The 25,628-nt window shown below is 40.9% G+C and overlaps 1 protein-coding gene across 1 annotated transcript; it reads left to right on the forward strand.

Moving 5' to 3' along the window:
* Positions 1-24,540: 24,540 nt before the first annotated feature.
* Positions 24,541-25,254, forward strand: LOC121796052 (NDR1/HIN1-like protein 3). The gene has a single exon (XM_042194766.1). It carries the CDS (start codon positions 24,541-24,543, stop codon positions 25,252-25,254), a length of 714 nt encoding a protein of 237 aa, XP_042050700.1.
* Positions 25,255-25,628: the final 374 nt, after the last annotated feature.

The raw sequence follows: 25,628 nt of genomic DNA on the forward strand, positions 1-25,628 counted from the left end.
ATGGAATTTCCTAAACTAATGACAACTTGAACGGAAAGAAGAGCATTCGATAAAGGAAGCGTTACTAAGAGCAGATTCTAATCTAAGAGGCTCGAGCATCATCTAAACTAAGCTAGCTAGCCAAGAGATTTCAATAGCTTTCACATTCTCATCAAACTAAAACTGGCGACATATTACAAAAGAAATGGAACTAAACTCAGGACCAAAGCAAATATGTGAAATATTAAAGCAAATCATGCACTCATATTTATACTACAAAAGCAATGAAACTGACTTCAAACTTTTAACAAGAAAGCATGACTAACAAATGGAAAGTGGAAATAATCATTAAGCACAAGCTGCCATTTTAAAATTCAAACTATGAAGAAATACTTAAACTACACGACAAGAACTTCAAAGAAGAAATGTGAACCAAACCACACACCTAAAATAATTTATCAACTACTGCAACATTTTCAAAAATTGAAACTTCATCAAAGGTTTGAAATAATTAAAAACTCCAGCCAAAAGATTAAGACAAAAACTAAGAGTTTGCATCAGTAGAAAAAAGAAAAAAATGATGGCACGAAATCAAGCAATTAAACTATTTCTCTAACTATCCCATGATTCTCCTAATTAAACAGCAAGTTAGCAGCGATGAAGTGAAAATGGCGTGCTCAGCCTGTATCCCACACTTCTCTATCCATTTGTGTGAAAAATCTGATGTGCAGCGTGGAATCCCCTCTCAATCTGCCCTCCTTTCTTCTTTTTTAAGTGGCGGTTCCTTCTTGAGCTAGGTCACAAGACTCCCATGAAATTAGTCTTCACTCCTTCATTTCTTTGACAATTGCAGATTAGTCCTTCAATTTTCCTTTTTTTATGGTTTTTTTGCTCCACATTTAGCTATCATTGCTCTCTCATGCCTTCACTTATATTTCTTCAATTTTCTACACCAAAACATACAAAAAGTGTATATTAAATCTAATTTAAGCTCAAAATGATCTAAAATAAAGTGCAACAAATACGAGCGATCAATCAACCATAAAACAATAGTTGAGCATTAAAAGCTCCCACTGCAACAAAATCCTAACTGGATCAAGATCTCTTACTTAGAAGTTGCATTGTCATGTAAGTCATTGTCCTTCTATAAAAGAGGTCAATCCAACTTACAAAGCATCTTCACTCGCTTTAGACAAACTTTGATGACAATTCAGGCTCTCCCATTTCCATATCTAGTCTTATGTTAAATGAACTAGGACTTAGGAAAAGTGCAGCCTTCATGAATTCGTCATCTATCATGTTACTTTCCTCTAACAGTAGTATAACGACTAATATTCTGAAGGTTTTCTACTTTTCAGTTAAACCTTCTTGTAGTCATTTCTTATTACTTTAGGCGATGACTTGAGTCAGAAAACTATTTGAGTGATCAAAAGATTCCTCAAAACATTATGGCCCTCTAGGATATTCCAATAGAATCATCTTGACAGATTCTATCGATATCCAACTTTCATCGTCACTAACCAAGACTTGTCGTGCTACTTAAAAGAACATAGCTTGACCTTATTCCTCAAAGAACTTGTCAAGTACATGCAAAAAACATTCTCGAACAATCTTCGTAGATTATGTCGAGGAAATGGAGGACATGAATTATTGAGTATAAACTCCCAGTTTTAGCGATGAGAATCTTATCCATTTACATTTCCAGTCCACATAATTTTGGCATTCGAGTTACTCCATTAAGATCGCAGACAAAATATGAATGACATAATGAACATTTGGCAAATAAACTTATTATCACATACTTATGCTCAATACATAATCGTAAATAACCACAAAACAATTATGTATCTTGCAACTGTAAAATTAAAATTTTGTACCCTCCAGAGGAAGTCAATACGCATTAAAATCTTACAATTTTACTGGTCACAACACCGACGAATAGTCCAGAGACCACAGAGTGGCATGGCCGCCTAATGTTGCCTAAGCAAGACCACCTAATTTAGCATTACAGAGTCTCATTTCTACAACACACTCCCATAACAATGCTCATGTGCTGCTAACAAGATCAAGCTATCTCATAAATTCTGTGTGAACTTCTGAATCTCGCAGTTTCTTAGGATTATTGTCCCCACAGAGCAGGTGGCGATAATATTGGAAACCACATTCTAGTTCATACTCTTTATTTTCGAGAAATCCGCCCTCATGAACTCGCTAGTTCTTAGGATTATTGTCCCCACAGAGCAGGTGGCGATAATATTAGAAAAAAAACTTCATAAATTGCAGACCAATTGATGGAGACCATATACAACGCACTTGTTGTAATTATCGCTTAGATATTTTATATGGTTTTTGCATAATTATCACATAAGCAGATAAAGCAGATAATCCACTTACAAAGATAAACACCAAATAAACAGATAAATCCATTTAATGCATGATATTTAAACACACTGGATAATTAATGATAATTATTTAATCTAGTCAAGGGAGAATCAATTAAATAATTATGTTTTATCTTGGATAATTATTATCCTTAATCATTTAGGATTTATCAAGATAGTGTTAACTATCTAAATCCATTTAGGATCATTCTAGATTTTATTTTGATAAAATCAAATCCTTCAATTCAAGATAACGTTGATCTAGGATTGTCATTATTTAAATCGTTCTAGGATATTACTAGACAGAAACGATTCCATCATAATCCATACGATAAATAAAATCCAACCAACCAAGATTTATACAAATCTTAATTCTATTTAGAATAGATATCTAGAATATATCATACATTACTTAGGATTTCTTAGATAAATAAGTTTATCTAAATCCAATTAAATAAGGATTTTCTTATATATTATCTTTATCCCAATCTATCTAGGATATAAATCCATAAGATAACGATAACTTGGATTGATCTTTATTTTAATCCATCTAAGATTTATCTTTAATAGATTTAAATCTATTCAAATCTATAGGATAAAATAAATTAATATAATTATTAATCCTAATCCATCTAGGATTTATTATTGGAATAAATCCATATAAATCCAAAGAATTAGATAATATTATATTATCTTTATTCAAATCTATCTAAGATTTATCTAGGAATAAATCCATATAAATCTATAAGATAAGAATAAAATATTATATTATCATTATCCAAATTCATATAGAATTTATCTATGAATTAATTCATATAAATTCATAGGATAAGAATAAAATAATATTATCTAAATCCAACTAGGATATATCTAGGAATAAATCCATATAAATCCATAAGATATAGATAAATATTAGATTATTATTTTCCAAATATAACTAGGATTTATCTAGGAATAAAAAATCCATATAAATCCATTAAATAAGGAAATAATCTAATTAATCCAAAATCAAATCTTTTATAATATATAAAATCCATAAAAGATATATTCAAATCTTATTTCTGTTAGGGTTTTGTATACTAGAAATCACCTTTCGAGTGATTGGATACTGTAAAACTCTAATGGTTATTTTCCAATAAATGCAACAGATTATTTTTGTCATAATGTTGTTATGTTTTACATTTAATGGTTGTTTATTGCATATTTAAATGTATGAGCAAACGTAACAAAGTCTAAGTCTTTGTTTTAGTAGACCGGTTGTGGGCGTCGTCCAATTTAAGGTAACACGGTCAGTTCTAAACAAAGAAAAATAAGAATTTCACAACCTAGATAGGCCTAGACTACCTATCGCGAAAGGTTGCAATGTCAGTCCGATTATATCTAAACCTTATTGAAATAAGATGACGTTGGTGTGGTATAGCACTGAATGGATCTAACAGCAAGACGAGTCTTTATGCTATCTACTGAAAGACGAGGTCTTGAGAATTAATTTCTTAATCAATGTACGTTAGCATTGAGCATACGATATTGAGTATCCACTACTTTGACTTACCAAAGGTGCGGGTTTTTCGTAACCCAACGATCCAGGTATATTGGGTAGTGGTGATCATTATCTAGAGGTGCTAGGATTGCTATTATGTTGAAACGTGCGCGAGGAGAGTCTCGTTTGATAACATCCACAAGAGGAGCTCGAAACGAGGTTTTATTATTCGGAACCTAGCTAGTTGGAGTTTGATTACTCTATGAATAATAAATAAGAGTTTCTTGCTAAGTCCACTATTGGAATTAGAAATATGTTAATTAATTAAGTCTATAGCAGACATTAATTAATTAATGGATGTTTCCATCTTAAGCGCGGGAAATAAATCAAATACAATTAAAGGAAACCCGGAATACTTGTAATTTCGGATTTGGAAGGCAGTGCAATATTACTTCTGTAGTGGCTGCTCGTAATATTCCAATATAAGCTTATATTAAATTGTGGATTCAATTTGATTAGTAAAAAGCTAATTGGGTGAGGCCTGTTCCAGATTCTTCCTTAGATCCCTGACTGGACCCAATATGTGACTTATATAAATAGGAGAATAAAGGAGACAGAAAACACAACAATTATTTTACAAAATTTTCGTCCCCCCCCCCTCTTGAGAGAGTTTTCGAAAATTGTGCTCCCTCCGTGAGCTGAGTTCTGTCTTCCATTATTCGAGTCCTAGTACGTTGGTGAGATTTGCCCACACAAATATCATCGTATAGCCCGGGACACCAGTCAGAAGATCTGAGGTCTTGTATTGAAGATCTTCACGTGGAGACGGAGCAAGCCATCATCGATTCTTGATTGAATCAACGAGGTAAATTGGCTAATTCCGTAGTAAGCATGTTTTAGGAATTTTATGTGCTAAAGCATGTTTTAATTCAAGTTATGAGCATGATACATGTGATAATTACGCGAATAGATTTTGTCTAAATAATCTGCTAAATAGATCAAATTCATGTGATCCGTTTTGAACGCACGCTTCCGCTGCCAGCCCCTTCAGCTGGTATCAGAGCCAGTCTTTGGCTCTGATTTTTTGGATTTAAATTTCGCGAAATTGATGTATGCATGTGTTATTTGATTGCGAAGCATGTTCTTGGTATTTTGTTTAATTAATTATGCATGATGAACTCAAGAACTATCGAATCAAAGAACTTGAATTGCTCGAACGCACCACGTGCGATCGAGATAGGGATGTCGAGACAGTGGGAGCCAGGAGCCGTGATCACGGGGCGACGCGCGAACGAGTGGGGACTTGTGCGCGCCGCCGGCCGAGACCACACGCACCAGTCGGAACCCGGGTCAAGGTCGACACGGAGGTGACTGGCGCGGAGTGGTGGCTCGTCCGAGTGCCACCGAGACACCGCGAGACACCGGGCCGAACCCTAGGTGGAAGGTCCGAGCTGGCCGAGAGCGGGCGCGCCACCGTGCGCGCCGCTGGCCAAGAGCTCGCGACACCAGACGGCTCGGAGGGTCGAGCCGGGCGCCGAGACGCTGGCCGAGAGGCGCGCGCCACCATGCGAGCGCCTGGCCGAGAAGCGTCGGCACCCGACGAGCCGAGACGCCGAGACAGGCGTCGAGCAGCTGGCCAAGAGGCGCGTGCTGCCGTGTGCGCGCCTGGCCGAGAAGCTGCGACAGCCGACGAGCCAGGCGGCCGAGTAGCTGGCGCGCCACCTGCGCGCAGGCGGCCGAGACGCTTCGTGCGTCGTGGTCCGGCGAAGAACTTGTCGGATTTTCGTCGTTCATCGTTCGTGCGAACCTCGTACGATGAGATAACGATGAAAGATTATTTTAATGATTATTTAATTATTTTATTAAAAGATATCATTAAAATATTATTATTTAATGGAAATAAAATCTTTTTGGAAGATTTACCTAGATTTTAGGAATAATTTTATTATTATCTATATCTATGGAAATAAATAATATTATTTTATTCCTAGATGATATAGATGAGAATAATTTAATAATTTCCTAATATTTATCTAGATTTAAGGAATATTTTTATTATTTTCTATATCTATGGAAATAAATAATAATATTTTGATTCCTAGATGATATGGATAAGAATAATTTAATAGTTTCCTAATATTTATATATCTAAGATCCTAAAAAGGATAGATATGTATGAATACATTAAATAATGAAATATCTCTTCCTAATCTTGAACATGGAATTAATTTGAATTTAATTTTTCATGTCTTATTAAGAATTAAATAATTTGTTTATTTTAGACATACCTTATAGTAGACATGAATAAGAATTATATTCTAGAACAATAATTTCCTAATGGAAGATACCAATTAATAAAAGATTTAATTATCCAGTAGATTAAATACCAACAGAATTTAATTAAGCCTTAAACTGCCTCAAGGCTAAGGATAATTAAAGTAAAACCATAACCCAAAATATCTAAGCTATAATTACGAACTCAACGTTTGTATATGGTCTCCATCAATTGGTCTGCAATTTATGAAGCCTTTTTCTAATATTATCGCCACCTGCTCTGTGGGGACAATAATCCTAAGAAAATAGCAAGTTCATGAGGGCGGACTTCTCAAATATAAATAGTATGAACTAGAATGTAGTTTCCAATATTATCGCCACCTGCTCTGTGGGGACAATAATCCTAAGAAACTGCAAGATTCAGAAGTTCACACAGGATTTATGAGATAGCTTGATCTTGTTAGCAGCACACAAGCATTGTTATGGGAGTGTGTTGTAGAAGTGAGACTCTGTAATGCTAAATTCGGTGGTCTTGCTTAGGCAACATTAGGCGGCCATGCCACTCTGTGGTCTCTGGACTATTCGTCGGTGTTGTGACCAGTAAAATTGTAAGATTTTAATGCGTATTGACTTCCTCTTGAGGGTACAAAATTTTAATTTTACAGTTGTAAGATTTTGAAAAGTTTTATGGTTAATCTAATCAAACTTCTTACATAAGTTTATGACAATAGTAAAATACTCTGTTTTGCAGTGCAAATCAAATCGTCAATATGTCATTCAATCCTCTTTCCGCAATTCTCAAAGAAAATAAACTCGAGGGCCAAAATTACATAGAATGGAAACAAAATTTGGACATCGTTCTCACAGCAGATGAGTACATCTTTGTGCTCACCACCCCGCGACCTCCAGTGCCGGCGGCTACCGCTGTGGCAGGTGTCAGAGATGCACACAGACGGTGGCATAAGGCGAATGAGATGGCTAAGTGCTACATGTTGGCTTCTATGTCTTCAGTACTCAAGCATCAGCATTCAGCCATGGAAACAGCCGCCGAGATTATGCAGAATCTCAAAAATCTTTTTGGTACTCAGAATCGAACGGCGAAGTCTCAAGCCTTTCGGAGTATCATGTCGAAGACAATGAAGGAAGGCTCGTCTGTGAGGGACCACGTCCTCGAGATGATGGGCCACCTCAACCAAATTGAGGTCTTGGGAGGGACAATCGATCTCGAGTCCCAGGTAACGATAATCCTTTAAAGTCTTCCCCCTAGCTTCCAACAGTTCAAGCTCAACTTCGAGATGAACAAAAGGAATTACACCTTGGCAGAGCTGTTGACTGAACTCCAGTCGGCAGAGGACCTTATGGTCCAGGCTAAGGCGGCCATGATGATTTCGGCGCCTCGTTCCTCTGGCTTAAAGCCTAGCAAAGGAAAAAGGCAGGCACCGAACTCAGGACCGGCCAGGATAGCTAAGGGAAAGAAGAAGAAGAGGGCTAACAAGAAGCCCACGGGGAAGTGTTTCAAGTGTGGAGAAAAGAGGCATTGGAAGCCAGACTGTCCTAAATGGGGCAAGGCTACAGGTATGCACCAGGCTCTAGTTGTCGAGTCTTGTTTGACTTCGACATCAATTTGCACTTGGGTTATTGACACAGGAGCCACTGATCATATTTGTTTTGATCCTGACTTATTGCAGGTGACAAGACGGCTACATGATCGTGAGATCGAATTCCAGCTGGGCGACGCTACCAAAGTGGCGGCCGTTACAGTGGGAGACATTTATTTGCGTTTTAGTAGTGATAGATTTTTGATTTTGAAGAATGTTTTGTTGATACCTTCTTTTAGAAGAAATTTAATTTTAGTTTCTAAATTGGTTTATGATGGATATTCGATTTCTTTTAATGACAACTGCATTATTAAGAAATATGGTTCTTATATCTGTCGTGGTATCATGGAAAACAATCTGTACACAATCACTTCTACACAGTTTAATAATCGCAAATCAGAACTCAATACAACATCGAAAATTTCAAAGAAACGAAAAGAACCTTCAAATTCAATGAACGAAACGTACTTGTGGCACCTTAGACTTGGTCATGCCTATGAAAGGAGGATCCATTCTCTTGTTCAACAAGATCTTATCAAAGGTCTAGAGGAGGAACCTTTTCATAAGTGTGAGTCATGCTTAGAAGGCAAGATGAACAAGAGGCCTTTTAAGGCTAAGGGCAATAGGTCCAAGGAAGTACTTGAGCTCGTTCATTCCGATGTATGTGGACCAATGTCAACTGAGGCAAGAGGTGGTTTTCGATACTTCATCACATTTATTGATGACTTCTCGAAAATTGGATATGTCTACTTGATGCGTCACAAGTCAGAGTCTTTTGACAAGTTTAAAGACTTTAAGACTCTTGTGGAGAAGTATCATGGGAAGAATATCAAATGCCTACGATCTGATCGTGGATGCGAATACCTCAGTGCCGAATTTTTGGACTACTTATCGGAAGTGGGAATTCAATCCCAACTGACTGCGCCGGGCACGCCCCAGCAGAACGGCGTGGCTGAAAGAAGGAACATGACCTTATTAAACATGGTTCGATCGATGATGAGTTATGCACGTCTGCCTATTTCGTTTTGGGGACATGCCTTGCTTTCCGCAAGTCACATTTTAGACAATTTACCATCAAAATCCGTACCTAAAACTCCATATGAGTTGTGGACTGGGCGTAAGCCCAATCTAGCACATCTCAAGGTTTGGGGTTGTCCGGCTCATGTATTGGAAAAGGATCCAACTAAGCTAGGATCTAGGACGGAGGTATGTTTGTTTATAGGATACTCCAAAGGAATGAAAGGTTATGAATTCTTTAGTCTCCGAGATAAGAAAGTCATTGTGAGCACTCACGCGACATTCTTAGAGGAAGACTATGTAATGAATCATAAACCCAGCAGTGAAGTGGCTCTTGATGAGCTAACTTCTGTCACAAGTTCCATTAACCAAGAACAAGTACCAAGTGTACAAACAATTCCCGAAACTTCAACTTCTACTCAAAATATTGTAGTGCCGCGCCGCAGTGGGAGGGTCTCACATGAGCCCGACAGATACATTGGTTTGGGAGAATCTATGGATCACTCCTCGGACAGCAATGTATTAGATCCCTGGAACTTTGCGGAGGCGCAGACAGATATCGATCATTGCGAATGGGTAAAAGCAATGGATTCGGAACTACAATCTATGATAGACAAAGACGTCTACGATTTGTCCGTCCTACCCGAAGGTTGTACTGCCATTGGGGGCAAGTGGATATATAAACGTAAACGTGGACCCGATGGACGAGTTAAAGTCTTCAAAGCAAGACTAGTGGCCAAGGGGTATACCCAAAAGGAAGGCATCGATTATGAGGAGACCTTCTCCCCAGTGGCCATGCTCAAATCGATCCGGATACTGTTGTCTATTGCAGCTTATATGGATTGGGATGTATGGCAGATGGACGTTAAGACTGCATTTCTAAACGGCAGTCTTGAGGAGACCATCTACATGGAACAACCCGAAGGATATGCCATAAAAGGCAAAGAACACATGGTTTGGAAGCTTAAGAAGGCCATTTATGGCCTCAAGCAAGCATCCAGATCGTGGAACCAATGTTTCGATCAAACTGTTTGCAAGTTTGGATTCGAAAAGTGCCCAAGTGAAAGCTGCATGTATAAGAAAGTTGATAAGAGGAATGTGGTGTTCTTAGTTTTATATGTAGATGACATTCTTCTAATTGGAAACAATAAAAAGATGTTGTCATCAGTTCGAACATGGTTATCAAACCAGTTCGAGATGAAGGATATGGGAGACGCGGGACACATCCTCGGGATCAAGGTTCTTCGGAATCGAGATAAGAAGATGTTGTGCTTATCTCAAGAATCTTACATCGAAACAGTACTTAGTCGTTTTAGCATGCAGGATGCCAAGAAAGGTTTCTTACCTTTTAGACATGGCATCCATTTATCTCAAGAGATGTGCCCTAAAACGTCGTCTGAGATACAAACAATGAGAAGGATTCCATATGCTTCGGCAGTTGGAAGTCTCATGTATGCTATGCTTTGTACTAGACCAGATATTTGCTTTGCTGTTGGCATGGTGGCAAGATATCAGTCGAATCCGGGCCAAGGACATTGGACTGCCGTAAAGAACATACTCAAGTACCTTAAACGGACTAAAGACTATGCTCTAGTTTACAATGCAGCCGAGCTCTGTCCTTTGGGATATACAGACTCAGACTTTCAAGCTGATCAGGACTCGAGAAAATCTACTTCAGGATATGTGTTCACCTTAGGAGGTGGAGCCGTAATTTGAAAGAGTGTGAAGCAGAAATGCATCGCAGACTCGACCATGGAAGCCGAGTATGTGGCCGCTTCGGAGGCTGCAAAAGAGGCTGTATGGCTCAAGAACTTCCTTATGGATTTAGGTGTGGTTTCGAATCTGCCCAAGAGCATCACCATTTATTGTGACAATTCTGGTGCTGTGGCAAACTCGAAAGAACCAAGAGCTCACAAAGCGAGCAAACACATAGACCGGAAGTATCATATCATTAGAGATATAGTGCAGAGAGGAGACATAAAAGTGGTCAAGATTGCGTCAGAGAACAACCTGGCAGATCCTTTTACAAAGGCTTTGGCGGTAAAACCGTTCGATAGCCACGTTGAAGGGATGAGAGTTCGACTCATTCAAGACCTCAACTCGCTTTCAGTATAAGTGGGAGAAATTTAGACGTGTGCACTACTATTTTGTATACTCGAAAGCTGTTTTGAGTATAAGTGGGAGATTGTTAGGGTTTTGTATACTAGAAATCACCTTTCGAGTGATTGGATACTGTAAAACTCTAATGGTTATTTTCCAATAAATGCAACAGATTATTTTTGTCATAATGTTGTTATGTTTTACATTTAATGGTTGTTTATTGCATATTTAAATGTATGAGCAAACGTAACAAAGTCTAAGTCTTTGTTTTAGTAGACCGGTTGTGGGCGTCGTCCAATTTAAGGTAACACGGTCAGTTCTAAACAAAGAAAATAAGAATTTCACAACCTAGATAAGCCTAGACTACCTATCGCGAAAGGTTGCAATGTCAGTCCGATTATTTCTAAACCTTATTGAAATAAGATGACGTTGGTGTGGTATAGCACTGAATGGATCTAACAGCAAGACGAGTCTTTATGCTATCTACTGAAAGACGAGGTCTTGAGAATTAATTTCTTAATCAATGTACGTTAGCATTGAGCATACGATATTGAGTATCCACTACTTTGACTTACCAAAGGTGCGGGTTTTTCGTAACCCAACGATCCAGGTATATTGGGTAGTGGTGATCATTATCTAGAGGTGCTAGGATTGCTATTATGTTGAAACGTGCGCGAGGAGAGTCTCGTTTGATAACATCCACAAGAGGAGCTCGAAACGAGGTTTTATTATTCGGAACCTAGCTAGTTGGAGTTTGATTACTCTATGAATAATAAATAAGAGTTTCTTGCTAAGTCCACTCTTGGAATTCGAAATATGTTAATTAATTAAGTCTATAGCAGACATTAATTAATTAATGGATGTTTCCATCTTAAGCGCGGGAAATAAATCAAATACAATTAAAGGAAACCCGGAATACTTGTAATTTCGGATTTGGAAGGCAGTGCAATATTACTTCTGTAGTGGCTGCTCGTAATATTCCAATATAAGCTTATATTAAATTGTGGGTTCAATTTGATTAGTAAAAAGCTAATTGGGTGAGGCCTGTTCCAGATTCTTCCTTGGATCCCTGACTGGGCCTAATATGTGACTTATATAAATAGGAGAATAAAGGAGACAGAAAACACAACAATTATTTTACAAAATTTTCGTCCCCCCCCCCTCTTGAGAGAGTTTTCGAAAATTGTGCTCCCTCCGTGAGCTGAGTTCTGTCTTCCATTATTCGAGTCCTAGTACGTTGGTGAGATTTGCCCACACAAATATCAGCGTATAGTTCGGGACACCAGTCAGAAGATCCGAGGTCTTGTATTGAAGATCTTCACGTGGAGACGGAGCAAGCCATCATCGATTCTTGATTGAATCAACGAGGTAAATTGGCTAATTCCGTAGTAAGCATGTTTTAGGAATTTTATGTGCTAAAGCATGTTTTAATTCAAGTTATGAGCATGATACATGTGATAATTACGCGAATAGATTTTGTCTAAATAATCTGCTAAATAGATCAAATTCATATGATCCGTTTTGAACGCACGCTTCCGCTGCCAGCCCCTTCAATTTCAATATTTATCTTGAATTATTTCCAAAATTGAATCCAAGGATTTGGAAATCCCAATCAAAATTTGGAAAGCGAAGTCACGGGACAAGGCGTCTCGACGTCACGCATAGGGGGAACCCTAATCTTGCGGCGTCGTACTCCCACTGAACCACAGCCGCCGTTGGGCTCCCACTTGTCCCGCGAGTTCGACGAGCATGACGCCTCCGACGCTGCTGCGTCGACGTCGCTCCCCGGCGCTGCTTGCTTCTGCACGCTGATCGCCTGCCCAGCATCACAGCTTGTCTGTGCAGTCCCCATGGTGCCGCTGCTGCTGCGTCATCGCTGCTGCGATGTCACATTCTCAGCTGCTCCGACAACAGCTTCCTCCGAGCCCGGAAACTGCCCAAGAAGGGCTCCCACTCGAAAAACTGTCGCCGCTGTTCCGCGCCGTTGCTATCAGTCCGCCGCTACTGCTGCTGCGTCGTTGCTGTGGCAGCAACGTCGTCTCTGCAGCTGTGCAAGACCGATCGCACGTTGGTGATGCTGCTGCGTTGTTCGCGGCGCTGCCGCTGCGTCGTCGTCACTGCTGTGACGTTGACTTTGTAGCAGCTGCTGCCCAACGCAAAACTCCGACGCTGCTTTGGTGCCTCCTTTAATCACCGACAGCACCTTGAACTCTCGAGAGCAGCATAAGTGCATTGACTCAAATCGATTTAAGGTACCGAATCCATTTAAAGTTTAAATATCATAAGAACAAAGTAATGATTACATAAACTAATCATATTACAAGATTCACCGAAATCAATTCTTATGAGTCATGCAATTAAAGGGAGTTCATGCAGTACTTGGGGTGGTTTTCGAAAATTACATGCTATGACATATAATCAAACAACGAAAACACATCTGATCATGCATTCAAACAATTCATATAACATGAAATTAGTCCACATAATCAGAGCCAAAAAATTGGCTCTAATACCAATTGTTGGGATTTGGAGCCTTGTACAAACAAATAAATCAGACGTAGGATCTATTTGACAGATTACGGGATTAATCAATTCACATGTTAACACAAAATTGCATGCTAGAACGCAAATAATTCATGCTCATAGAATATAAATCCTAAACATGAATTCTACGGAGTTAGCCAATTTACCTCGTTGATGCTCCAAAGAATCATCGATTGCTTGCGCCTTCTCCACGATGATCTTCAATACTAGACCACAGATCTTCTGACTGGTGTCCCGAACTGTATCTCGACATCAGGGTGGGCTGATCTTATCGAAACACTAGGACTCGAATAAAGAAGACAGATCTTTCTCACGGAGGAGAGCTGAAAAACTCACGGAGGAGAAACTAAGAGAATTTTCGAGCTCCTATTAATAATAGAGGGGACGAAAATTATCTCTCTAAAATTATGTTTTATGTCTCTTTTATTCTCCTATTTATAATAGTTCATATTGGGCCTAGTCAGGGATCTATGGAAGGTTTTGGATATGGGCTCCCCCAATTAGCTTTTTACTAATTAAATTGAACCCACAATTTAATACAAGCTTATATTGGAATATTACGAGCAGCCACTACAAAAGTAATATTAACTCCCCATCCAAATCCGAAATTATAAGTATTCCGGGTTTCCATTTTGTTTATTATTTATTTCTCGCGCTTAAGATATAAATGCCCATTAATTAATTAAAGTCTGCTATGGACTTAATTAATTAACATCTTATTAATTCCAAGAGTAGACTTAGCAAGAAACACTTATTTATTATTCATAGAGTAATAAAACTCCAACTGACCAGTTTCCGAATAATAAAACCTTGTTCAAGCTCCTCTTGAGGACATTATCAAACGAGACTCACCTCGTGCACGATTCAACATAATAGCAATCCTAGCACCACTAGATAATGATCACCACTACCCAATATACCTGGATCGTTGGGTGACGAAAAACCCGCACATTTGGTAAGTCAAAGTAGTAGATACTCAATGTCGTATGCTCAATGCTAACGTATGTAGATTAAGAAATTAATTATCAAGACCTCGTCTTTCAGCAGATAGCATAAAGACTCGTCTTGTTGTTAGATCCATTCAGTGCTATACCACACCAACGTCATCTTATTTCAATAAGGCTTAGAAATAACCGGACTGACATTGCAACCTTTCACGATAGGTAGCCAAAGCCTATCTAGGTTGTGAAATTCTTCTTTTTCTTTTGCAAAGCATTGCATAGAACCGACTGTAGTTACCTTAAAGTGGACGACGCCCACAACCAGTCTACTAAGCAAAAGACTTAGGCTTTGTTTACTTCTTATGCATTTAAATGTTTATAAAACATCTTTTAAACGCACAAGCAAACACAATGTAATAATATATTGATTCTATTCGTGCAAACTGCTCGAATGATACTGAATCGGGTCAAAAGTGAATTGTAGAGTTTTTTCGTACACAAGCAAGATTCTATTCGTGCGAACTCGCTCGAAACATGCTTTTCAGTATACTAAACCTAACAGGAATAAGTTAGTGGAATGTGAAGTCCATTACCAAAAATGGTAAAAGTGAATGGTGACAAATTTTTAGGGACATATAAAAAAGGAAATAAGTGACAAATTTTCAGGACGGAGGGAGTAAGAGCATCCACGGTGGGGCGGACGATAGTCCGCCCGATGCATCGGGTGGGCTATCGTCCGCAACCGTAGCCATGCGGACGATGCCCGATGCATCGTCCACGTCCTATACATCGTCCGCGGACGATGTCGTCAGAACACGCATCGTCCGCGGTATCGTCCGCCCCACTGCGGGTCACGCGGACGATACCGCAGACGATGCAACGCGTTTTCCTTTTTTTCTTTATATTTTGGAAATTTTTATCTATTTAAATCCTAATTTCTCTTCCATTTCCCCACACACCAATATTTCACTCCCAATCTTTCTCACTGAAAAAAATGAGACCCGGCGACGGCTGCGGTACCTCGGAGGGCATTACTCGGGCCTTGACTCGGGCCATATTCGATTGCGTTCATGAGGTTGCGGCGGAATCCTTGGCCAAAATGGAGCGCGAAGCGGCGGAGCAGGCCAAGGCGTTGCAGATCCCACGTCTGATTCGACGTCAGACGTTTGTCCGTCGTGAGCACGACGTAGCTCACCAACGTCTGTTCGCAGACTATTTTGACGAGCAACCATGATGGGGCCCGATGGTTTTTCACCGCCGTTTTAGAATACGGCGAGATCTTTTTCTCAGCATTGTCCAAACATTGGAGGCATGTGATGAATACTTCCAGTATCGGGAAGATGGCATCGGCAGACCCGGACTTACGCTGTTGCAGAAGTGCACGGTTGCGCTCCTGCAGTTGGCCTACGGCACCACGGCAGACATGTTCGACGAGTACCTTCACGTCGGGGAGACAACTGGCCGCGAGTGCCTGAAGAATTTTTTAGGGGAGTTGTGGAGGCTTATAGCAACACCTATTTGCGAAAGCCGACCACTGAGGATTGTCAGGCCCTGATGAAGATGCACGAGACGGCGCACGACTTTCCTGGAATGCTAGGGAGCATCGATTGTATGCACTGAGAGTGGAAGAATTGCCCGACGGCGTGGAGAGGCCAATTTACCAGTGGATACAAGGGTAGCCACCCGTCGATGATCCTCGAAGCCGTCGCTAACCATCGACTCTGGATTTGGCATGCTTACTTCAGTGTAGCGGGGTCGAACAACGACATCAACGTCCTCAACTCATCCAACCTCTTCACCGAGCAATGCAATGGCAACGGCCCGACCATCGACTTCACTGCCAACGGACGCCAATATCATATGGGGTACTACTTGGCCGATGGCATATACCCGAGGTGGCCTGTTTTTTTTTAAGACGACCAGCTGCCCAATGGGTGAGAAGAGAGTTTTATTCGCGCGAAAGCAAGAGGCTGCGCGGAAGGATGTGGAGCGGGCATTTGGTGTGCTCCAAACTCGGTGGGCAATAGTGAAGGGTCCGACGCGGTTCTGGTACAAGGACGTCATCATCGATGTCATGTATGCGTGCATCATCTTGCATAACATGATAGTCAAACACGAAGGTGGAAGAGTCACCGATTGGGGCGATGATGAAGGTGGATCTAGCTCCAGCAAGGGGGCCCCGCCCAAGTTCGAGGATTACCGATGGACTTCAATGAGGTTCTATCTAGACAGGCCTCAATGCGCAACCAACAAGATCATGCTCAACTCATGAATGACATGATTGAAGAAGTTTGAGACGGTAACCGCCGTTGAGAATTTGTAGTTTTTTTATTTCGTAGTGTAATGTTTGAATTTTAATGAAATGAAGTTTTTTTTTTCCAATTTTTGTAGTGTTTTAAATATGCAAAGAAATAAAATGCTTAGGGCGGACTATATGGCGGCCTATAGAGCATCCGACTGTCCCATAAGAGCATCCGCAATGTGCCATAAGAGCATCCGCAATGTGCCATAAGAGCATCCGCAATGGCGCCCGTCGGGGCGGAATTCCCACCGGCGTGCTGGAATTCTGTCGCTGACGTCCGCCATTGTTCATGCCCGCAACGGATACGGAATTCCCCTGAGGACGTCGCAGTTCTGTGGTGTTAAGCATAATTCCGCGCGGAAATCCGCCATTGCGTTGACTCCCGCGGAATTCCGCTTTATTTCATTTTTTTGGTACCGTCTACATATACTGCTCGTTGGTGTATTTTTTATTATTGAAATGTATTTCATTTTTTATGTAGTTTTTAATTATTGAAATGTATTTTTTTAAATTTGGTGAAATGTACTTTTCTTTTTTTAATGGAATTTTTTCTCTATTTGTGTCGAAATTTTAATTACGTAAATTGTTTACTTCCGGAAATTGTTTAATTTGTGAATTTTTTTAGTGTGGGAATTTCGTCGGGAATTCCGCGGGGAATTCCGCCATTATGCAGTGGGAATTCCGTATGATGTGGCAGTGCAGTGAGAAGTCCTTATGACGTGGCAGGAGGTGTTTTTGAGAATTTCACGGGAAATTCCTCCAGGAATTCCGCGCCACTGCGAATGCCCTAATAGGTGTGAAGGACATCAGCTCCTGATCCCACCACAGTAGGGGATCCTAGCCCCCGCTTTTATTACTCTCTCTTAAAGATGGTAATCGAGAGAGGAGATGATTTGCATATTGGCGAAAGGAGTTGGGAGTAGACGATTGTAATTGGGAGTAGAAGATTGTCTAGTATTGCTTGATTGATCAAGGATCTACAGCCTTACAATTTATAGGGAGGGCGTTCCCCTATCTATGGTAATTACAATAATTGTGTAATCAATCTATTCTAGGAATTAATACAATGTAATCAATCCTAGTCTATCACTGATTTTGTGCAATCTTCTCTCTTTGTGGGAATATCCCATTTGATATGGTTTGACACTCCCCCTCAAGTTGAGAAACGGTATCCCCGATACTCAACTTGCCCAAAATCTCCTTGAAAGCTTTCGGATGAACTGCCTTGGTTAAGATGTCTGCCAACTGTTCTTCTGATCGTACAAACGGGAATTCGATGGTACCTGCCTTGAGATTTTCTTTAATGAATTGACGGTCAACTTCCACATGCTTAGTTCGATCATGTTGCACCGGATTTTCTGAGATGTTGATTGCTGCTTTGGTGTCACAAAATAATTGACTTTTCCTCGTAGGTGGGTAGCCAATTTCTATTAACAACCTCCTTAGCCACATGATTTCCATAAGTCCACTTTTGATTCCTCTGAACTCAGCTTCTGCACAAGATAAGGCCACCACTTTTTGTTTCTTGCTTCTCCAAGTGACAAGATTGCCTCCAACAAAGGTGAAGTAGCCTCCTGTAGACTTTCTGTCGACGGGGTTACTTGCCCAATCTGCATCGGTGTATCCGTCGATTTCTAGAGTTTCTCTCTTAACTAAGAACACTCCATATCCTACCGTTCCTTTCAGGTATCGAACAATCCTCAAGGCGGCTTCCATGTGGTCAGCTTGTGGTCGGTGCATGAACTGACTAACTATGCCAACTGCATAAGTAATATCTGGCTGAGTGTGGGATAAATAGATAAGCTTCCCTACTAATCGCTGATACCGTTCGCGATCTGCAAGTACCGCTCCTTCTTCTAACTTCAAGCCGTGGTTTGGGATCATGGGAGTTTCTACCGGCTTGCACTCCAATAGGTCTGTCTCTGCCAATAAATTAAGGACATACTTCTTTTGCCTTAGGAATATTCCGTGCCTCGATCTCAACACTTCAATTCCAAGAAAGTATTTCAATGCTCCAAGATCTTTCATTTCAAATTCCTTGAATAGATTCTCTCGCAGGCTTTGGATTTCCTCACTATCATCCCCTGTGATGATCATGTCGTCTACGTAGATAATTAGGCAGGTAATCTTGTCTTCCCTCTTCTTTGTGAAGAGTGTGTGGTCCGACTGACTCTGTTTGAACCCTTGTTTGGCCATAGCTTGGCAAAATCTTCCAAACCAGACTCTTGGGGACTGCTTTAGTCCATACAATGTTTTCCTTAAACGACACACTTGTCCTGTTCCGAAATCTTCCGCACAACCCGGTGGCACTTCCATATATACTTCCTTATTTTCTTCTAATTCCCCATGAAGAAAGGCATTGGTGACGTCGAACTGGTGTAGGGGCCAATCTTTGCATGCTGCTACAGACAATAAAGCTCGGACCGTGTTCAACTTGGCAACCGGGGAGAAGGTTTCTTCATAGTCTATCCCATACACTTGTGTGTATCCTTTCGCTACAAGCCTCACCTTATATCTTTCGATTGAACCATCTGTTCTTCTTTTGATGGTGAAAATCCATCTACATCCAACAGGCTTCTTCCCATTAGGTAACGTGCACTTCTCCCATGTTACGTTTTTGATGAGTGCATCTATTTCTTTCTTCATGGCTTCTCTCCAGTGTTTGTGTCTTGATGCCTCCTCAAATGATTGAGGAATTTCCTCTTCTTCGTACAGGGCGGCTTCGAATGCTCGAGCCATTTCTGATAATTGTCCTTGTGCGGTATTCGCCATAGAATATCTGCCCCTTCTTCCTTTCCATTCTGGTGAGTACCTCCGAGGTGGGACTCCTCTTGTACTTCTTGGAGGTAGCTCATATGACTGTTCCATTCCTCCATCACCTCTGTTCCTATCTACATTAGTACTTTCTGGAGAAATACTATCATCAATATTGGAATTATGTACCTCGGGATTCAAAGCCGGGGTTGATCTCTGGTCAATGTCACTTTGCACTTCGTTTTGTACTACTGGATTTGACGGCCCGGCGGTGCTGTTAACCTCGTCTGTTGGACCAACATTTGTGACCGGACTTGGCGATGACTCTCCCCCAGAGTGGTTTTCCCTTGGAACAATGTTGGGTATGGGTGTAGGCAGGCAATTTAGTAGGTCACTGTTCTGATGTTCATCTGAAGTTGGTGTCTCCCCCTGACTACTAGATTGGTTGTAAAAGAATTCTCCTTCCACAAAATTGCAATTCAAGGTGGTGTGTATCTGGCGGGTGGCTGGGTCATAGCACCTATACCATTTCTGATTTTTCCATACCCCAGAAACACACATTTTAGGGCACATGGGGAAAATTTGGTACGTTCGTGTTTAGGGATATGAACGAAGACAGTACATCCGAACACCCTAGGTTCTAAAGACAAGGATGATGGAAGCTCAAAGTGTTGGGAAAAAATGTCGAGGGGAGTTTTGAAGTTTAGGATCCCAGTGGGTAAGCGGTTCATAAGGTAAACTGAAGTAGCTACAGCTTCGGGCCAAAAGGACTTGGGTATTTTGGAGTCAAGTAGAAGGGCTTGGGTGATTTATAGGATATATCGGTTTTTTCTTTCGGCAACTCCATTCTGTTTGGGAGTGTAGGCACATGATGTTTGGTGAACTAATCCATTTTCCCTGAAAAAGTTCTGCATTTTTGCATTAACAAACTCCCCCCCCCCCGTTGTCGGACCTAAGGATTTGGATCGTTTGGTGATATTGGGTTTGGATCAAGCTAAAGAATTCAGTGAATTTGTCAAACACTTCGGACTTTTGTTTCAGAAAATAAATTCATGCGAGAATAATTATCTATAAATAGCACGAAATAACGAAAACCTTGTCCCCCAATAACAGGAGCGGGGCCCCAAATATCAGAATGTATTAAAGCAAAAGGAGTTTTCATTCTCGTATTATTCAACTTAAAAGTATGTCTGTGACTTTTGGCTAGGAAACAAGTTTCACAATGAAAGGAATTCATAGAGGTCACTAACTTAGGAAAAAGCATGCGTAAATATCCTATGGATGGGTGTCCTAACCGACGATGCCAAAGCCAAGCCTGCCTGTCCGTCTGTCCGTGAGTCAGCATTACAACACTCTATTGGGCTATCTCATCCACATAGTACAGTCCGTTGCGCTCAGTGCCATGCCCAACTATCGTCCCCGTCTTGATATCCTGTAGCATGCAAAATTGAGGCTGCATCAGTAATTTGCAATTCAGTTCTTTAGTTACATGACTAATAGAGAGGAGCTTATGTGATAATGATGGCACAAAAAGACAATTAGATAGGCGTAAAGTGGGAGAAATATTAATTGTGCCCGCCCCTTGGACCCGGGCTAGGTCCCCACTGGCCGTCTGGACATAGGATTTGGTGGATGTCGTGATAGTCTGAAAATCAGATGCATCAAACGACATTGTGTCAGTTGCGCCGCAATAAAAAATCCACTGGGTATCTTTAGGGCCTATTTGGGACATAGAGGAACAGGCCAAGGCATCAAAGGAATTTTTACAGGGTATAGATGGTAAGTTTTCAAGGTTTTCATAAATTTGGGGTGCAATTTGTAATGTTTTTGTTGTGTGGGGGTCGAAATGGAATTTTCGGGTTTTGTGGGGCTGAGTATCAGGCGGGTTTGATTTTCTGGGGTGGTTTTGTATTTTATAGGACTTATGGAGTAGAATCTGGGATATAGTTTTGGCTCGGGGGTCAGTGGGAAATTTGTGAGAAGTTGGGGGTGCATTTTGGGGTATATTTCCGGATCGGGGTTCAGGTTGGGATTTTGGGTTTGGTTTGGGGCTGATTTGTGAGGGTTGAGACTTGGAGGGTTTTAAGGAAAGATCTCCATTTCCTCTATGAACCCTAGCCGTCGTCCCCTCTGTTGAATCCCTAGTCGCCGCCGAATCCTCTCCAGTGAGGACCCAAGCCGTCGCCGTCTGCCTGACTCCGGTGAGGGCTCCCCTCGTTTTTTTACCTTCTTACCACATTCTCGCAATTGATGCCGAAGCAACAGCTTTCTCCTTCGTCGTTGATTTGTCCCTATCGCCGCCTCCGTTTACCACAGTCGGACCAGCGCCGCCCGCCGATGTATCGGTGTAGGTGGCCCGGTCGCTGATTGTGACGGCTGCCGCGGCTCTCCCGCTGCCTCCGCCGTGATTCCGGTGTCCACTTCGCTGTTGGCGAGCCTTCTTCATTTCTTCCCACCATTCCGGGAATCCGTGGAGGTGAAAGCACGTGTCTTTCGTGTGCTTCTTCCCCCCCTCAATGAGAGCACACAAGCTTGCTTTTATCTTCGTCTCGCCGGTAGGGTTTGGCTGGTGGCGGCTGGCTCCCGGCGCTTGGGATGGGGTGGACTCGGTTTTGGTCGAATGCTGCGAGTCCTACCCTGACTCCTGACTCCTTGGTGTCTGGATTCATCAATCTTCCGTTGACGGATTCCCGTCTGACCAACCGTAAGCTTTCCTCGCCGTCGGAATTGGGTCCATATTCAGAATCTCACGCTTGATTGTGTCGTACCGATCGTCGAGGGCCCATAAGAATTGGTACAGCCGGTGTCGTTGGACGTTTTGGTTGTATTTCTCAATGGAGGATGGCGTGTCCATTGGGTTCGGGTCTCGGCTATCGATCGAGATCCATAAGTCTTGAAATTTCTGCCATAGGCTTTCCAATGACATATTTCCTTGTCTCATCCCGTAAGCTTATCTGTGCAGGTCTGAGATTTGAAATGGGTAGGCGCCGCTTCCGTACGTGATGGCTAGATTTTCCCACAAATCTTGAGCCGTCTTGTATTGGGAAACCTCGTTCACAAGGCTGGCATCAATGTTGTTGATGATCCAATTGAAGCAACAATGATCTCGTTGTAGCCATCGGTTATAGTTTGGGTCGGTCGGTGAGAGGGGTTTTGAAACTCCAAAGATGTGAGATGTCAAACCCTTCCCCCGATGGCCCGCTCCATCAGCTTTGCCCATAGGGGATAGTTCTCCCCGTCAAGCTTGGTTTTCAGATTTATATCCCCCAATGATTCTGGCTGGGGTTCATATTGGGGTTGTTTTGGAGAGTTTTGAGACATGCTTAGTCTCAAGAATTCTGCAAACTGTTCGGCAGAAAGTGTTATGGGTCGGTTTGTGTTTGAGGGATTGTCGGATTCTGACATTTTTTTGTTTGGTTGTTGTGCAGGGCTTAAAAGGTCGGGAAAGGTATTCGGGACGATGATAACATTGCTCTGAGTCTTGATCCCGAATCAATCATGCTCTGATACCATCTTAAAGATGGTAATCGAGAGAGGAGATGATTTGCATATTGGCGAAAGGAATTGGGAGTAGACAATTGTAATTGGGAGTAGAAGAATGTCTAGTATTGCTTGATTGATCAAGGATTTACAGCCTCACAATTTATAGGGAGGTCGTTCTCCTATCTATGGTAATTACAATAATTGTGTAATCAATCTATTCTAGGAATTAATACAATGTAATCAATCCTAGTCTATCACTGATTTTGTGCAATCTTCTCTCTTTGTGGGAATATCCCATTTGATATGGTTTGACACCCTCTTATACCGATTGCCATAATCCGTGTAAGCGGCTCGAGATTTTTCTCATATTTAAACAAAATTTACTAAAATATTCGTACAAAATTTCAAAATTATTGGCCTCCGATATTGCTCTTGCTCATAGAATTGTATGGTAATTCGAATATGATTTTTGGGAGTTGAACTCGTTTCAGCACCTTAATACTTAGGTTTTGATGATTACGTGTAATTTGAAAGATCGGAGCTTCTCAATGTTGGTAGGATTGAAGGCTCCGCGCGCCTTCTACCATGATGCCCAATACAATGCCGCCATTTGTCATATTCATCAAGGAACTGCGTTTTTTCTCATCTTAATTTAACTCTAATCAACTCCACACCAGTAACGCCCCGCCGCGTGTCACTTGTAACCCAACCGCTCCCCTTTACTGATTCTACTATTCACATTTACGCGTATGTCTAAACGCCGGAATAATTACATGTTTCGTACAAAATGTTTTACCTTTGTTTCAATTTACTACAAAAAAGTATTAAGTTTATATATTTCACACAAAAAGTTATATTAGTGTTTTAAATTAATATATTCCGTTAAATATTTTAAACACGTTAGTTAGTTTATAATTTATCCAATTTGTCATCATGATAAAAGAATAATTAGAAATTTAATACAATTAATCACTCTAAAAAATAATAGCAATATTAATTCTTCCAGCAATTGATCGTGGTTTAGAAAAATCCTGTCCCTCAATGTACTCTATTTTTTTTATTGTATTCTTTATAGAACACAATATAAAATAAGTTCATATTTCATCTTTACAAAATGGCTAATTTGAGCTTCAAACAGTCAATAAGTCAATATTTAATTTTTACAAAAAAGATTCAATATCCTTTTAGTTGTATTCTCCATTGTTACATGAGAAAGCTTCGACAATAAAATGCAATTCGTTAATTTGATGATGAAGAGTGGTGATTTTTTTATGTATTTTTCATTTTTGTGAGTAATAAAAATAACTGTGTTTGAAATAATTAATGGAAAGTTTTAATTTAAAACTTTTTATACAAATTTGAAACATTGATAAAACTTTTTGTATGTATAATGCAATTGGAAGTAACAGTGTTAGTAGAAACTTAACGAATGTATTAATTTAAAACAATAATGTAACTTTTTTATATGAAATATATAAACTTAATACTTTCTCTACTAAATTAAAAACTTAATACTTTCTCTATTAAATTGAAACAAGGATAAAAGATTATATATGAAAGCTGTAATTAGCCCTTTAAAAACCAGTATATGTATACCGCCAAACATAATAAAATTTCGATATCAGAATCCAATTCGATACACCTTTTTCCCCTTTTTTTTAATCTCAGAAATACTTTTGCGTTTTCCATGGGTGAAACCAAACAGCCGCACTTGAACGGGGCCTACTACGGCCCCTCCATTCCGCTGCCGTCGAAGAGCTACCACCGCCCTGGCCGCGGCGGAGGCGGATGCTGCTGTAACCCCTTCACCTGCTGTTGCGGCTGCCTCATGAACTGCATCTGCACCTGCATCTGCCAGATCGTCTTCACCATCCTCATCATCGTCGGAATCATCGCCCTCGTTTTGTGGCTCGTTTTCCGCCCCAACACCGTCAAATTCCACGTCACCGAGGCCTCGCTCACCGAATTCAACATCAACAACAACACGCTCCACTACAATCTCGCGCTGAATCTCACGATCCGCAACCCGAACAAGCGCATCAGCATCTACTACGACCGGATCGAGGCTAGGGCTTTCTACCAGGGCCAGCGATTCCACACCGTCGACCTGCAGAACTTCTATCAGGGGAAGAAAAACACCACCAATTTGAGCGCGGAGTTCAAAGGATCGCAATTGGTGCTGCTCGGAGCTAACGAGATGTCGAAATACAACGAAGATCGGACCGCCGGCAGGTACGACATCGACATCAAGCTGTATCTGCGCATCAGAATGAAATTTGCATTTGTGAAATCCACCAGAGTGAAGCCGAAGATCGATTGCGATCTAAAAATTCCGTTGAGTTCCAACAGCACGGCTTCGGAGGCTTACGAGCCAACGAGGTGCGATTTCGATTGGCGTTAAGCTTCTTAGGGTGTCCACTATAAGGTGGACACGCCTAATAGCCCCGCCCCAGTTTTTTGTTCATAGCCCTAATTTTTTGTCCATAGCCCCAAATATTTGTGTCCGGCACTATAGTGGACACCTCCAATAGCCCCAAATTTTATAATCAACATTCATTTTATAATATTTCAAGTAATTATGAACAAATTTATCGGGCTATACGTAGTTAGAAGAAGCCGACTATACGAATAAAACTAAAAAACAAGATTGTTGTTAAAAAACAAGCAACCATAAGCTGACTACTGAGAGAAGAATTTTATCAATGAGTCAATAGATTTTCTAGTAGATATCCACAAAAGGATTGGAGAAGCATACAGTGAACATAAAATCTTGAT

Source organism: Salvia splendens, chromosome 3, assembly GCF_004379255.2.
Source record: "Salvia splendens isolate huo1 chromosome 3, SspV2, whole genome shotgun sequence".
Classification (NCBI taxonomy): Eukaryota; Viridiplantae; Streptophyta; class Magnoliopsida; order Lamiales; family Lamiaceae; genus Salvia; species Salvia splendens.

Excerpts from the sequence above, each read along its gene's own strand:
- LOC121796052 (XM_042194766.1), top strand. The coding sequence starts at position 24,541 with ATGGGTGAAACCAAACAGCCGCACTTGAACGGGGCCTACTACGGCCCC.